At 43.4% G+C, this 16,004-nt stretch overlaps 1 protein-coding gene across 1 annotated transcript in view; it reads right to left on the reverse strand.

Annotated features, from left to right (window-relative positions):
* LOC147329859 (uncharacterized) overlaps window positions 1-15,876 on the reverse strand; it is a 30,324-nt gene extending 14,448 nt beyond the window's left edge. The window contains exons 1-2 of the mRNA XM_086290883.1: window positions 15,521-15,876; window positions 13,926-14,740 (exon numbers count right to left, since the gene is read on the reverse strand). Coding sequence (XP_086147009.1) covers window positions 13,926-14,740; window positions 15,521-15,605 — 900 coding nt within the window. The 5' untranslated portion in view covers window positions 15,606-15,876. The remainder of the gene's footprint in view (window positions 1-13,925; window positions 14,741-15,520) is intronic.
* Between the last annotated feature and the right edge of the window lie 128 nt (window positions 15,877-16,004).

The raw sequence follows: 16,004 nt of genomic DNA on the forward strand, positions 1-16,004 counted from the left end.
ACTAAGGGAGGATAGGGTATGATTCATCAAAAAGGAAAGTTTTAAGCCTGATCTTAAAAGTAGAGAGAGCGTATGTTTCCCAAACAAACTAAGAGCTGGTTTACTTGTGGTTCCTTGGGTATTTAAAATTAGAATGGGAGGCAGTCTGAGAGCAAAGTGCTCTACTGGGGTGCTACGGTACTGTGAGGTCTTTAAGATAAAATGAGACCTGATTATTCAAGACCTTGTATGTGAAGCAAATGATTTTATTCTGGATTTAACAAGGACACAAAGAAGAGAGGCCATTATGGGAGAAGTATGGTCTCTCTTCCATCATTGTATCTTCCATCCATCCATCCATCTTCTTTCTTCTACTAAATCAATTCAGGGTGAAAGAAGGGCCAGAGCCTGTTGCATGGCACAGTTCACAATACAACCTGCTGGGTTGCCAGTGCAACCTTAACAAGATTAACAAAGATGGAATAGATAACCATTCATGCTCACCTTCATAAATACGAACAATTTAGATTTACATTATCCTAACCCATTTGAGTTTTTGAACTAGGGAGGAAGTCGGAGAACTCACGAAAGCACAGAGAAAACAAAACCTCTAGATCAAGAGATTCTTTTTTTTCTTCCGCATACTATCAGTTTTTCAACTTGTCAAATACTAAGTGGAGTAGAAAGTGAAATCAAATAGCGCTCAAGTCCAACTACCTTAGAGTAGTTTTAAAATGTATTTTATAAAGTAATAATGTGTGTGTGTGTGTGTGTGCGTGTGTGTGTGTGTGTGTGTGCGTGTGCGTGTGTGTGTGTGTGTGTGTGTGTGTGTACTCTTCCTAAACTAAGCTGGAGGCCTGCAGCTCTGTCGATCTCAAACTGTTTTGGAGAAGCTTATCAAGTACTCCACCCAGCCACTTCAAATACACACCTACACCCTGACTTCCTACCATTCCTCCATGAAGACAGCAGACAAAGCAGACAATGGAATGAGGGCAGAGCACCGATGCATGGACATCACCGGGCTATGATGTCATGAGGGAAATGAAGTGAGATTTCAGACACGAGGCTTTGAAGAATGCAGCAAAAGGAACAGCACGGTTGAAGTCATCCCCCCATGGAGGAACCCCAACTCCCTGCTCTCCCTTCCTGACTTCTCTGCTCCCCTCCTTTTTCTGCCTTTTGCTTATTTCTCCTTTCCTCTTTTTGACATGTTGTGTCTTTGTCCCAACCTCACCCAGCTTAACCCTGTCTCCTTCTTCTCTAGTCCCCTCAGCCTCCTCGATCCTCCTCCATCATGCGCTCCTTGACCCGTCCCTCACCCTCTACAGTTTAGCTTTTTTACTACCCGTCTCAAACTGTCACCCTAGAAAGCATTCAGGATGGCTTATGCTATGCTGCCTCGCTATCTTTGCACCCTAATGCAAGTATTCAGAGGATTAAAGGAAGAATGTGTTGACTGCGCCATAAGCCATTTCCATGGCTCTTGATCACAAAGTCAAGCTGACTTCTGATAAAAAAGGCTGACAAAAAAACAAAACGAAAATGAAAACATCACAACCTCGTCACTAATTCAGCTGGTATTGATGAAATACTCATGCACATATAAATATGCATGCTTTAAATATGCCGTGAATCTTGTCCTGGCTCAGGAATTGAGCCCAGTTCATTAGTTCAGCTTACGCAAGTATGCTAATGAGGTACTGATTTTATTGGCCTCATTACACCACAGGGAACTGGCCCGATAACACAGGAGTTATGCAAGAGAGGAAAAAGACCACTGTTTAACATCTGCCCCTTTAATGGTAGAGAGCTCACCAGGCACCAGTCTGACAATAAACTGATAGAGACGTAGAGAGAGGGACACATCCCAGGCCAAATCCGAATTTGTCAAGCCTACACGTAGGAGGGTGCATGAGCGTCTAGGAGTGAGCGCATAGCCGATGTGCTTTTGTCTTCATCTTTTTTTTGTGCCTACTGCTTTTGCCAAAGCTGAAATTTCATGGCTGAGACTATCAGAGGTGATTCTCAGTGCAAGGCTGAATGATTTCTTTTTGTGTCTGATATAAGCGCCTTGGGATATACGAGTGTGTCTGCATGTGTGTGCGTGTGTGCGTTTGCACTTCCTCCTGAAACATTTTGTCAGCCGTTTGTTCTCATTCCAGTGCATCAGCAAACACAAACAAGCACATGCTATGAAAAAGAGCCATCCAACTATTTGGCGTCTGCACTGATTCCACGCTGCATCCAGGCAAGTTGATACAGCAGCTAGCTGAGAGCTGCCACCCATTTGTGCTGTGATGATGATTACTACTAGATATTATCCTAGACCTTTTGAAAAACTTTGGATAATGCTGAGATGGCGTAAATAACGGTAAACGACTCTGACGCCAGCATTGCAGTGAGCTGGATTTCATCAGAAACTTACCCTGCAGCTGAGAATGTAATTACCAGATATGATGAAGCTGCGCCATGTTTGTCTCTACATGTGATAAGCAATAAACCTCTGCACAAATTCTCAGTCAGGTATCAAGAGAAATCTATCTATCTATCTGTCTGTCTGTCTGTCTCTCTGTCTCTCTGTCTGTCTGTCTGGATATGGGTACCAGTATCGGCACCAGTTCTGACATAAACGGTAGTAACCAGACCGAAAAGCAGCGCACATTTCGGTGCTTTATTTCGGTGCTTTTTTTTTCCTGAGATGTCACACACTTTGGATTCTAGCCAATCATTTTACCTTTGGAAGCGTAGTAGGCGGGTATGTACGTTCTTTTAGAGCAGAGCTACAGATTAAAAATGCCCAAAGCGAAGCGGTCAAAGTCTGGCTGTACTTCACAGCAAAAGATGCAAACTCGGGGGTGTGGTGCCTGTTATCGGTCCCGGAGTTAGCAACATCCCCCAAAAACCCGAAGAGGACAGTGCTGGCCCCTAGCCCTGCCAGTGTAGCAGAAATGATGACGGATGATGATGCAGCAGCAGCCGTTCTTATCTGCGTGAGTAGCTTAATGTTGTTCGTGTGTAATTTACGCTGAGTAGACTAACCACGTTATTACATTAATGCATGTAAGGTGAACTAGCAAACATCATCATAGCTACATGCGGCTGTCTTCTTGTTTGATGGCAGATACTCCCTTCACCCTGGCCAAAAAGGCTAAAATGACCAAAGAAAAAGTGGGAAACAGTTAAACATGAGAGGTTTTTGGACAAAGTTTGTGTTTTTTTTCCCAATTGATTAAGCACTGCTTCCAGCCAAGAGTGATGCCATAAATCCCCTATAGCTGTGTAAAAGGCTAACATTGTTATCTTTTTACAAAAAAACAGCTAAACATGAGAGGTTTTTGGACAAAGTTTGTGTTCTCCATTCTTTAAGCACCGGTTCGAGCACCGTTTAAGCACCGGCACCGTTTCAAAAGTATCGGTTTGGTACTGGTATCGGATAAAACCTAAACGATGCCCATCCATATATATAGAGATAGAGATAGAGATAGATATCCATCCACAGTGGCAGATATCCAAGAAAGGGTCTCCAGTATGAAGAGTTGGACAGCACCAGGGCCCGACATGGTTCACGCCTACTGGCTGAAGAAGCTGACTGCACTCCACGAGCGTCTGGCAGCACAAATGAACCAGCTGCTAGTTAACGAGAGACACCCAGAATGGCTAACTCAAGGCCGGACGGTCCTGATCCCCAAGGACCCCAAGAAGGGACCGGTCCCCTCCAACTACCGACCAATAACCTGCCTCAGTACTACATGGAAGCTCCTGTCAGGCATCATATCGGCTAAGATGAACAGGCACATGGGTCAATACATGAGCGGGACACAGAAAGGAATTGGCAAGAATACCAGAGGCGCAAAATACCAGCTACTGGTAGACAGAACAATCAGCCGAGACTGCAAGACCAGACTGACCAACCTGTGCACTGCCTGGATTGATTACAAGAAGGCCTATGACTCAATGCCCCACAGCTGGATACTGGAATACCTAGAATTGTACAAGATCAATGGGACCCTAAGAGCCTTCATCAGGAACTCAATGGGGATGTGGCGTACAACACTAGAGGCCAACTCCAAGCCCATAGCACAAGTCACCATCAAGTGCGGGATCTACCAAGGAGATGCTCTGTCCCCACTGCTGTTCTGCATAGGCCTGAACCCCCTCAGTGAGATCATTAACAAGACTGGCTACGGATACCGACTACGGAACGGAGCAGTTGTCAGCCACCTCCTGTACATGGATGACATCAAGCTGTATGCCAAGAGTGAACGAGACATCGATTCACTGATCCACACTACCAGGCTATACAGCAATGACATTGGAATGTCGTTCGGACTGGAGAAGTGTAGTCGGATGGTAACAAAGAGAGGGAAGGTAGTCAGAACTGAGGGGATTGAACTACCAGAAGGCAACATTGCAGACATAGAGGACAGTTACAAGTACCTGGGGATCCCGCAGGCAAATGGGAACCATGAAGAGGCCGCTAGAAAGGCTGCAACCACCAAGTACCTGCAGAGGGTCAGGCAAGTCCTGAGGAGTCAGCTGAATGGTAAGAACAAGATCCGGGCCATCAACACGTACGCCCTGCCCGTGATCAGGTACCCTGCTGGGGTAATAGGCTGGCCAAAGGAGGAGATAGAAGCCACTGACATAAAGACAAGAAAGCTCCTTACCATGCATGGAGGGTTTCACCCCAAGTCCAGCACCCTGAGGCTGTACGCTAAGCGGAAGGAGGGGGGCCGGGGACTGGTGAGTGTCAGCACCACAGTCCAGGATGAGACAGGGAACATCCAAGAATACATTGGGAAGATGGCCCCAACTGACCGAGTGCTCAGTGAATACCTCAGGCAGCAGAAACCCAAGAAAGAGGAGGGAGACGAGGAACCATCATGGAAGGACAGGCCCCTGCACGGTATGTACCACCGGCAGATAGAGGAGGTGGCTGATATCCAGAAATCCTACCAGTGGCTGGACAAAGCTGGACTGAAAGACAGCACAGAGGCACTAATCATGGCAGCACAAGAACAAGCTCTGAGCACAAGATCCATAGAGGCTGGGGTCTATCACACCAGGCAAGACCCCAGGTGCAGGCTGTGTAAAGATGCCCCAGAGACAATCCAGCACATAACAGCAGGGTGCAAGATGCTAGCAGGCAAGGCATACATGGAACGCCATAACCAAGTGGCCGGCATAGTGTACAGGAACATCTGTGCCGAGTATAACCTGGAAGTCCCGAGGTCAAAATGGGAGATGCCCCCAAGGGTGGTGGAGAATGACCGAGCTAAGATCCTGTGGGACTTCCAGATACAGACGGACAAAATGGTGGTGGCTAACCAACCGGACATAGTGGTGGTAGACAAACAGAAGAAGACGGCCGTAGTGATCGATGTAGCGGTTCCGAATGACAGCAATATCAGGAAGAAGGAACACGAGAAGCTGGAGAAATACCAAGGGCTCAGAGAAGAGCTCGAGAGGATGTGGAGGGTGAAGGTAATGGTGGTCCCCGTGGTAATTGGAGCACTAGGTGCGGTGACTCCCAAGCTAGGCGAGTGGCTCCAGCAGATCCCGGGAATAACATCGGAGATCTCTGTCCAGAAGAGCGCAGTCCTGGGAACAGCTAAGATACTGCGCAGGACCCTCAAGCTCCCAGGCCTCTGGTAGAGGACCCGAGCTTGAAGGATAAACCGCCCGCAGGGGCGTGCTGGGTGTTTTTTAGATATAGATATATATAGATATAGGTATAGATATAGGTATAGATATAGGTATAGATAGATAGATAGATAGATAGATAGATAGATAGATAGATAGATAGATAGATAGATAGATAGATAGATAGATAGATAGATAGATAGATAGATAGATATTTATACATGTGTGTGTGTGTGTAGAGAAAGAGAGGAGCTGGTTGCAGCTACCCAGCCGCTGCGTCCCGGCACCTGTGGGGACGTGGCGGTCACATATGCTCGGCCTGTGTTTAAGCCTAAACTGCGTGGCAACCCTCTGCCATGCAGTTTAGGCATAAACAGTATTTTTACACCCAAAGTGTTATTAGCTTAAAACTTGGCATATCTTGGCACGATGTACAGTGTGTCTTTAAAAAGATCATTTGCAATGGCATAATTTATTTAGCATGACAATCCCAAACACACTGCCAGTGTAGAAAAAGCATCCAGAAAATGGAACGCAATCATTCATGTGCTCCCCTGCACAGAGCCCTGACCACAACATCACTGAAGAAGAGCATTGGAACCTCCTGTAAGAAGCCTGCAGAACAATTCATGAAGACTGCTCAAAGAAACAAGAAAGCTTCCCTTCTGCAAACATTTGCATTTGCTCCTGTATCTGAGATAAGCTGTGAAGTCTGAGTACTTTTTTAAACCTTTCTAATTACTTAACTGATGTGATTATTGTTGCAGTCGCTTGATCAGGTCCGAAAGAGTGGAAGGTAAAACTGGGCAAAACAGCTGTTACTTTCTTGGCTGGAGGAAATTTAAAAAAATAGCACAGTGCAATAAAATGGAGTAGAAACAGACAGAAATGCTAAATTTCCATCGTGAATTTTTTTTTTAGATTTTTTGCGTTTACTGGAACTGTTTACATTTTGTCGTGTTGTGTCCTCTCACTGACTGCAAAATTACTCACGTCAGCTCTGTATCAACAATAGACAGAAATGTGGACATCATTTAAATTCTTCTTTAACTGATTGTACAATGTTATAAAACGTTGACTATATTTGCATGCAAACCTGGCTTATTTTTTTTTATTTACTCAGTGCTGAAACTTTATGGTAGGTTTATTGTAGGACTGTAATGGAGTCATGGGATTAGATCAAACTGCAGCATACACTAGTCTGACAGTGAATGATATTAGAGTCAATGTGAGCAGGGATATGGTTTTTGCTCCCCTCTTAGAGCTTTTAGTCAAAATTCCTCTCTCAGCTGTTCCACATTCAGTCACAATCCCCCTCTTGTTTGCTGTTCTGCAAATGTGGTAAAAGCTGCCTGTCAGATGCATTATATGATGTGAGGTAAAGTTCTGGGGCAGAATGATGACAGGAAGACCAGAACATACATCATTTACTGTATACATTGGAAAGTAAAAAATGTACCGCATATAAAAGTGTTTGAACTCATAATTATATTTTAAATAAAAGATCAACTTAGTTAAATTCAAACAAGTAGAAAAGAAAGACCACATACAGCAACCTGGTTTGTGTGGTGTGTCATGCTGAAATCTACATCTGTGCTACCAGTGAGATAATCTGTTCATTAACTGGAGCTGGAACATACAGAGTGGGTTCGAGTTACTGTAGGATTCTCAGGAAGCCACCTCACACACCCCAGGAAGTCATGTCCCTCTGTGCCATTTAGTCTGTAACAGTTACAAGCAAATATCTGTAGGCCTAACACATGTTTAAAAAAAAAAGTCAAAACATGTTATTCTTTTGTTTTGAAAAGCTTTTAAATTACAGCTGTGCAGAAAATGTGCTGTCGGCCTTATTAATTTTTTTATTTTGCACAGACTTTTGCATTTTCCCATTTCTAATTCAATATGTCTCATTCTTTTGTTTTTGGAAGTAAACAACTCAATGTTAGCATGGCTCATAGTTAGCAAAGTCATCCTTGTTAGCTATAGCTTCACAGCCCAAAATATACAGCAATATTAACAGCTTTAACAGTGCTAATGCTGCTAATGTTAGCAACTAAATTGGCTAAACAGCTAGTATAAAGTATGAATAACTGTCATTACCAATATCTTAGATAATTTATCTTTTGCAAAATCCCAATGCATTTATTAGGTTTTATATTAAATTTTATTTATGTAAATTCGATTTGGGACCATAGCTTTGATAGCGACAAATCTAGCTCATTTACTAGCTCAATTAATCCTACCTCAACCAGTACACTCACAGGTAATTTCATTATATTTCGTGAGGTTGAAAAGCTGGGCTTGCTTGTGATTGACGTTCAGACTAAGCATCAAGGTCAAAAGCAGCAATTAGTAGTATTACCCATGTTGTGTTGGCTTGAGTGAAAATAAAACGGAAAATAAAATGCTGCTGTCCTTTAAGAGAGGTTGAAGGTTTAAAATTAGCTGAAAGGTGACAGCGCTGTGACAACTCCACAGTGAAATGAAATGACATTTTGAAACAAACATGATGTTAATATATATATATATATACAGGGTGGGCCATTTATATGGATACACCGTAATAACATGGGAATGGTTGGTGACATTAAAGTCCTGTTTGTGGCACATTAGCATATGTGAGGGGGCAAACTCCTCAAGATGGGTGGTGACCATGGTGGCCATTTAGAAGTCGGCCATCTTGGATGCAACTTTTGTTTTTTCAATAGGAAGAGGGCCATGTGACACATCAAACTTATTGGTAATGTCACAAGAAAAACAATGGTGTGCTTGGTTTCAATGTAACTTTATTCTTTCATGAGTTATTTACAAGTTTCTCTTTGTTCACAGCCATTGACATGTCAAAGAGGTTAACACATGAGGAACGGATCGAAATTGTGTTGATATCTGGTGAACGCAGTAACCGAGTCATTGCAGCAGATTTCAATGCAAGACACCCTATGAGACCACCCATCTCCCATGCTACAGTCAGCAAACTGCTTGCTAAGTTTCGTGAAACTGGTTCAGTGTTGGATTTGCCAAAAAGTGGATGTAAGAAAACTGTCACTAATGAAGAAACATCAGTGGCTGTCCTAGCTTCATTCAGCAAGAGCCCACAGCGTAGCACTCGCCGCATGTCACTGGAGCCACCATGGTCACCACCCATCTTGAGGAGTTTGCCCTCTCACATATACTAATGTGCCACAAACAGGACTTTAATGTCACCAACCATTCCCATGTTATTACGGTGTATCTATATAAATGGCCCACCCTGTATATGCATATGATAGAAAAAGGCACATGAACATAAAAAAGCCCAATATGAAATAACGACATACTTGAGTATTTTTTTTCTTCTCTTTCTCTTTCTTTTCCTTCACTGGACAATTTAATATTTTTATTTAATATCTAGAACCGACTTCTCGATAACAAAATCACTACCTGTAACATTTAATGACAAGTATAGTTTGTAATACATGATACTGTTAAATGCCCACAGTCTTTTTTAAGCTGTTTTGAATGCAGGAGCACCTTCTATTTATTTGGTGAAAGGTAGTTGCAGCTAAACACTCGAGGCCTGGTATTTGCTGACAGATACAGTATGGCAGAGCTCCGGGGAACTGCCTCTTATTACAGAATAACACTGACCTTTAAAACATCCCATCAGGCATCCTAGGTGTTTTTAGCAAAACATCTGTTACTGTAGCTCAAAGCCACACACTGCCACCAACACCACAACTTGGTGTCCTGTTCTGCTCTAAAAATCTCACACAACTTTTTCAGGAACCTAGAAAGACTATTGCAGAGGCCTTACTCCTTTTAATGTCTGCTGTGGACTATTCAGAATTTATGCCTTTTCTTCAGTATCAGAGCTCCATCTAAACAGAGGCAGTTTGTTTACAGTGTAAAATCAGGATTATGGACCATGAGTCTTTCAGCCCACTGGCCTCGCTTTGACTCTGTCCACATTTAGGGCTGAACAAAAACAGGCTTTGTCCCAGAAACACAATTTGCAACGGTACTATCGGGCACCCTTCATCCCGGCCCCCACCCCTAGCCACTGTGGGAAACAACTGCACCGAGGCTTAACATCCAATACTGTGAGAGGTTTCCTGTCCAAATTTACAAGAGGGCTGTACCGGGGGAGTTCTGAAATGTCTGGGTCACATATACTTGCCCCGATCCATTATTTCAAAGGAAAGGGCTTTAAAAGTGTAACATTTAGATAGAGTTTCTCTTTGAATTGAATTCTTGTTAATTATGCTTAGGTGATATTATTGTAGTCCCATTGGCAATAGCTCGCATCCTTACTTCTTTCCGATTGTTAAATTAACAGCACAATTATGAATGTGACTTGAATGGATGAATTTAGGTTGAAATAATAATAACATTTTCTAAAAGACATTTTTTAGTTAATAACTGACCGTTGTGTGTACATCAGATTAACAGCATGTGAGAGCCATGTCCTTAAGAAATAGAAAATAAATCCAGTAAGGACCTCGCACAGGACCTGAGATCATCTGGCCCTTGACCGGAAACATCTACATCTACTTATCACTGACTCCCCTTCAAATGGACTCTAGTAACAGATCTTATGAACTTGTGAATCCAAATCAGGGGAGAGGTACAGTGAGTGCCTACAGCCATTTTTAAAACACAGTGGAGGATCTGTCATCCCACGTCATCAACCAGAGGCTACAGCATAGTGGAAACAGTTAAGCATGAACATAATAATCCCAACCTGGTAGAAGACAGCAGTGTAACTCAGCTAGATGATGCCCAGCAACCTGCAGTGACAATTTTAAGTGTATCCACTCAAATGAGGTCACGACTCCCACAGCTCACTGACAAGATCCCATTAGAGGAGATGCTTGCAGATGTGAACACTTTTCTGTGCACCATACCCACAACCAGTATCACTGAAAAACTGAGCTCATATATGCTGTTCCAACAGTAATCAAAATGCTCACTGCTCTGGTCACGACTCTGAAAACATATATTAGAGAAGCAGAGGCCTGAGAAAGTAAAGGTGTACAGCTACAACAATCCTATGAGGGCAGACTAAGCAATACTGGAAGAACATCTAAAAAAAAGAGGTGTCACACAACGGCAATTTCAAGCAACTGGTGGAATTAAAAGCAGACCTTCCAGAACAAGAACCAGTCAACATCACCAAGGGAGACATCCAACAATGAGTCTCCAGAATAACAAGCTGGAAAGCATCACTGCCGAATATGATCCACACCGACTGGCTGAAGAGACTAACAGCATGCCATGGACACCTGGAAGCACAAATAAGGGGGGGTGCTAGCGCCAGGTTTTCATCCAGACTGGTTAACACAGGGCAGAACAAAGATCCATAGAGGCAGGAGTCTACCACAGCTGACAGGACCCAAGAGTCAGACTGAGCAACAGTGCCACAGAGACTGTTGCGACTTTCATCCGTAAATAAAGCCGCGACCGGCTGAGTTGGTTGTGTCCCTGTGACGCGCCTCCAATAATCCATAATGAGTCGAACTTGTACTTTGCGCATTTATTTTAAGAACAAAACAAAAACAAACTCAAAATCGTGCCATAGTCTCTATTCAGACCAGTGCTCTTACTGGGGCCGGTAAAGATGAATTCAAACTTTCAATCGTGCCTGTGAAAGTTAAGGTCAAGAAATGCATAGGTGTACAATGTTACATTTCCTTTCTTGGCCTTAACTTTCACAGGCACGATTGAAAGTTTGAATTCATCTTTACCGGCCCCAGTAAGAGCACTGGTCTGAATAGAGACTATGGCACGATTTTGAGTTTGTTCCTTTGATTCTTGTTCTTTACTCATTGTCTTTTGATAGATGTGTAACATTTGAGGATGCTTTAAACCACACGTCTTGCACCTGAGGCGCTTTTTGCAGTCTCTACTAATGTGACCTTTAGAAAGACATCCAAAACAGACTCCATTCTCTTTTAGAAAAGTGATTTTGTCTTTTTGCGTTTTTCTTTCCAGCTCTTGACAATTTTCTAAGGTATGTTCACCTTTGCAAAACAAGCAACTCCTCATTTGTGTTATTCTTTCCTTTTCCTTAACTTTGTTATTTTCTTTTTCAGATGCCATCACAGAGGTAGCAAAAGAACTTTCTTTGAATCTTGAGTTTGAGACTTAAGTTTTCTTGTGTCTCTATTTGTCGTGCAGATATCCTTGATGTCCCCAAACACTGGGTCAGATGCGATCTTCACTTGTTTTTCTAAAAACTCCACAAGATCCTTAAATGTAGCTTGTCGATTACACTTCTCATGGAAATCACAGACTGCAGTTCTCCACTTATCTCTTTGCCTGTAGGGAAGTTTCTTTGTTATAGCTAACATGTTGGCAGGCATGTCAAGCTCCTGCATATAACTGAGATCTTCCATAGCATTGCAACAGCCTCTTAGGAATATTGTGTAAGCTTGAAGAGCTTTCGTGTCCTCTGCTTTTATTGAAGACCAAGCAAGTGCTTTGCTCATGTAAGCCGTGGCAAGTTTATGTTCATTACCAAAATGCTGCCGTAATAAAGAGTAAGTAAATCTGATAAGCAGTTTAATACATAAAATAATAAAGCTGGTTAATTTTTCATGTGCTGCACTCTGATGTTATCAGAATCAGAATCAGAATCAGAATACTTTATTGATCCCTGGGGGAAATTATTTTTTGTTACAGTGCTCCATTTTAAACCAACATTAAGACAAGACAGACAATACGCTAACTAAGAATAGTACAATATATACATATATATACATACATACATACATAAGTCACTTATAAATAAATATTTGGAAAAGAAACATGTGTAGTTGTAGCAGCAAACAGTGTGTTAAGTGGATGCGTTGTACAGGGAGATGGCCACAGGCAGGAATGATTTCCTGTGTCGTTCAGTGGTGCTTTTCGGTAATCTCAGTCTCTCACTGAACGAGCTCCTGTGACTGACCAACATGTCATGGAGTGGGTGGGAGGTGTTATCCAACATTGTCTTTATCTTGGACAGCATCCGCCTCTCCGACACCACCTTGAGGGAGTCCAGCTCCATCCCCACAACATTGCTGGCCTTACGGATCAGTTTATTAAGTCTGTTGGCATCTGCGACCCTCAGCCTGCTCCCCCAGCATGCAACAGCATAGAGGATCGCACTGGCCACCACAGACTCATAGAAAATCCTCAGCATTTTCTGGCAGATGTTGAAGGACCTCAGTCGCCTCAAAAAATAGAGACGACTCTGGCCCTTCCTGTAAAGTGCTGTGGTGTTTTTAGCCCAGTCCAGTTTATTGTCAATGTGTACTCCAAGGTATTTATAGTCCTCCACAATGTCAACACTGACCCCCTGGATTGAAACAGGGGTCAAGTGTTTCCTGGTCTTCCTGAAGTCCACGATCAGTTCCTTGGTCTTTGCCACGTTGAGCTGCAGATGATTCTGCTCACACCACGTGACAAAGGAGTCGACCACAGCCCGGTACTCTGTCTCATCATCCCTGCTGATGCATCCAACCACCGCAGAGTCATCAGAAAACTTCTGAAGATGGCAGGTCTCTGTGCAGTGGCTGAAGTCTGTGGTGTAGAGGGTGAAGAGGAAGGGGGAGAGGACAGTCCCCTGTGGTGCCCCTGTGTTGCTAATCACCTTGTCAGACACACACTGTGGGAGACGTACATATTGTGGTCTTCCTGTCAGGTAATCAACAATCCAGGACACCAGAGAAGCATCCACCTGCATCGCTGCTAACTTATCACCCAGGAGGGTCGGCCTGATGGTGTTGAAAGCACTGGAAAAGTCAAAAAACATGACCCTCACAGTGCTCGCCGGCTGGTCCAGATGGGTGTAGACACGATTGAGCAGGTAGATGATGGCGTCCTCTGTTCCGAGACGAGGCTGATAAGCGAACTGAAGGGGATCCAGATGTGGTCTTACTATGGGTCGCAGCTGGTCCAGGATGAGCCTTTCCAGGGTCTTCATGATGTGGGAGGTCAGTGCCACGGGCCTGTAATCCTGGGGGCCACTGGGACGAGGCGTCTTTGGTACAGGGACGAGGCATGATGTCTTCCACATCACCGGGACCCTCTGCAGACTCAGACTCAGCATAAACAGTTCATGAAAGACTCCACACAGCTGGGGGCAGGGCCGTTGCTAGCCATTTGGGTGCCCTAAGCACAAATGCTTTATGGTGCCCCCCCCCCCCGCCACTGAAAAAAAAAACAAAAAAACATTAATACTTTTGAATTTCTCAGTGGAATTTGTTTAATTAAATAACAACAAACATGACAGTTAAACAAATAAATAAGGTTATGTTGGCCAAGTGATTTGCCATTACAAGGTCATATGTTGCCATAAGCTCTACTTCCTTCAAGAAGTTGCCATTGTCCGGCTCATAAAGACAGTCAGAAGAGCCCCTAAAAGACAAATTTCTGGAAGCCAGTGAGAGAGTTATTGAGAGTAATCGTTTGAGAATCTCTCGCCACTTTTTCCTTTCTGCCTCTAGTAAGGTCAACTCCTGTTGATCTATTGCCATGCTTTTCTTTAGCCGTGTGTCCAGTTCTCTCCACTTAAGCATGCACTGTATGTGGTCTTGGCTACACTCATGACCCCTCAAACGGATGTTGATGTTCGACCAGTCACTGAAGCCCTCTGTACTCAGCTTTATATCCTTCACACTGAAAAGCTTACATGCAAAGCAGAACACAGCATTGTTCTGCGGTGAGTACACTAACCAGCTCCGGTGAACCTTTTCTCCATTGGGAAGAATTTTGAACTTAAGGCTAGTGTGAAATGCTCTTCCATCAGGCCCCTTTGGAAAATTAAAATCAGAGCTGACATTAAAAGGACCTCTCCGCACAATTTCAACACGATCAGCATCTACAATGTGAGCTGGCCAAAGAGCAGGATCGGTTGAAGGGGGCACACATGTCTCCACAGTGTCACTTTCTGATAGTCTCTCAGTGACAGGACTCTCAGTGGTACTTGTGTATGGAACTGTACCTGAACTGGTGGTTGATGGTTCTTGTTCTTCTTGGCTAGGGATTGTTGCAGGGTCTACAATGGCTGGTGGTTGATGTCCAGGGATGGCACTACTACTGGATGGTTCATCCTGTCCTTGAGATCCTCCTTGAACATATTTAAGCATTGACCCTGCATACAAGAGAAAATATTCAGGGATTTTACAGAAATACAATTTTGAATCTACAGTAGGCCTACGAAAGATTGCATTATAAGACTAATAAATTAAGTAAGTCACTGGTACATTTAAAAATTACTAACTATATTTTACATGTATAGATTTTCATAATGGCAAATGGCAATATAAACATGCTGTACATAATTTGATATAAATGCGCAAGTAGGAAATCTATATTACTGGAAGATATAGGTTTCATATTACAGTTTCACCAACAGATGTCGCCCTTGATCTATGAACCTAAAGAAAGACGAGAACTATTTATGTGTTCAGACGTCAATGGCATAAATAAGATATGCGTCTTTATAGATATCCTGAAATGCAGCAACATACAAAGTAATCTTGTCTAATCTGATAATAATACTTGACTGCATCACTGACCTATCCCAAAGTTAAGGTTAATCAGTAGCATGCATGACGTTAGCCAGCTAGCAACCTGAGGAGGGAAATGCTAGTCTCACGAATCACGATAACGTTAGCAATCGTGAGTCACGATTGCTAACGTTATCTGAAAACCGTCAATTGAGTGACCATGATGAGTTGCTTTTAGTAGTCCATTCTATATTCATATCCACAACGTAAACAAACTACCCAACATCAATCATTTGCAACATTTGTTAACACAGTATGAACACTGCTAACAGGAGCTATCACAGAGTTGACGGACATGAGCGTGCAAGCAAGGGCTACAATAATGAACTTTTATTATTATTATTATTTAAACATTGCCTTACCGGCAAGCGACGCCTGAGTTTCATCACGCTTCCTCTTCTTCTTTCTTTTCTCCGCTCCCGACTCCTGTTGCCGTTTCGAGGCCATGTTCAAACAGGTGTTTACCAATTATAGAACAGACCACTGGGAGTGGGGGGGCACCAGGAGGAGACTGGAGACAGGGCACAAAGCAGATTCACCCCTTTTCTCGGGAAAATTGTTTTATGTTGCTTTTGTATTGTTTAACCATATTAATGCATATGATATTTATAGTATTAATATGGTTTACTTTTTTTTTTTACGACCCTGATTTTTTTGGTGCCCTACCGGCCATTTGGTGCCCTACGCAGTGTGCGTTATGTGCGTTTGCGGAGCTACGGCACTGGCTGGGGGGCACAGGCCTTGAGGACAAGGGGACTCACTCCGTCTGGTCCAGCAGACTTGCCTGAGTGAAGTCTCCTCATTTGCATCTCAACCTGGTATTGAGTGAAGGTGATGGGTGGGGGA

Source organism: Aulonocara sp. 'chitande type north' Nkhata Bay, linkage group LG5 (genome assembly GCF_057382095.1).
Source record: "Aulonocara sp. 'chitande type north' Nkhata Bay isolate Kocher_YH1m ecotype deep benthic linkage group LG5, A_spYH_male_GT1.1, whole genome shotgun sequence".
In the NCBI taxonomy this organism is placed as follows: Eukaryota; Metazoa; Chordata; class Actinopteri; order Cichliformes; family Cichlidae; genus Aulonocara; species Aulonocara sp. 'chitande type north' Nkhata Bay.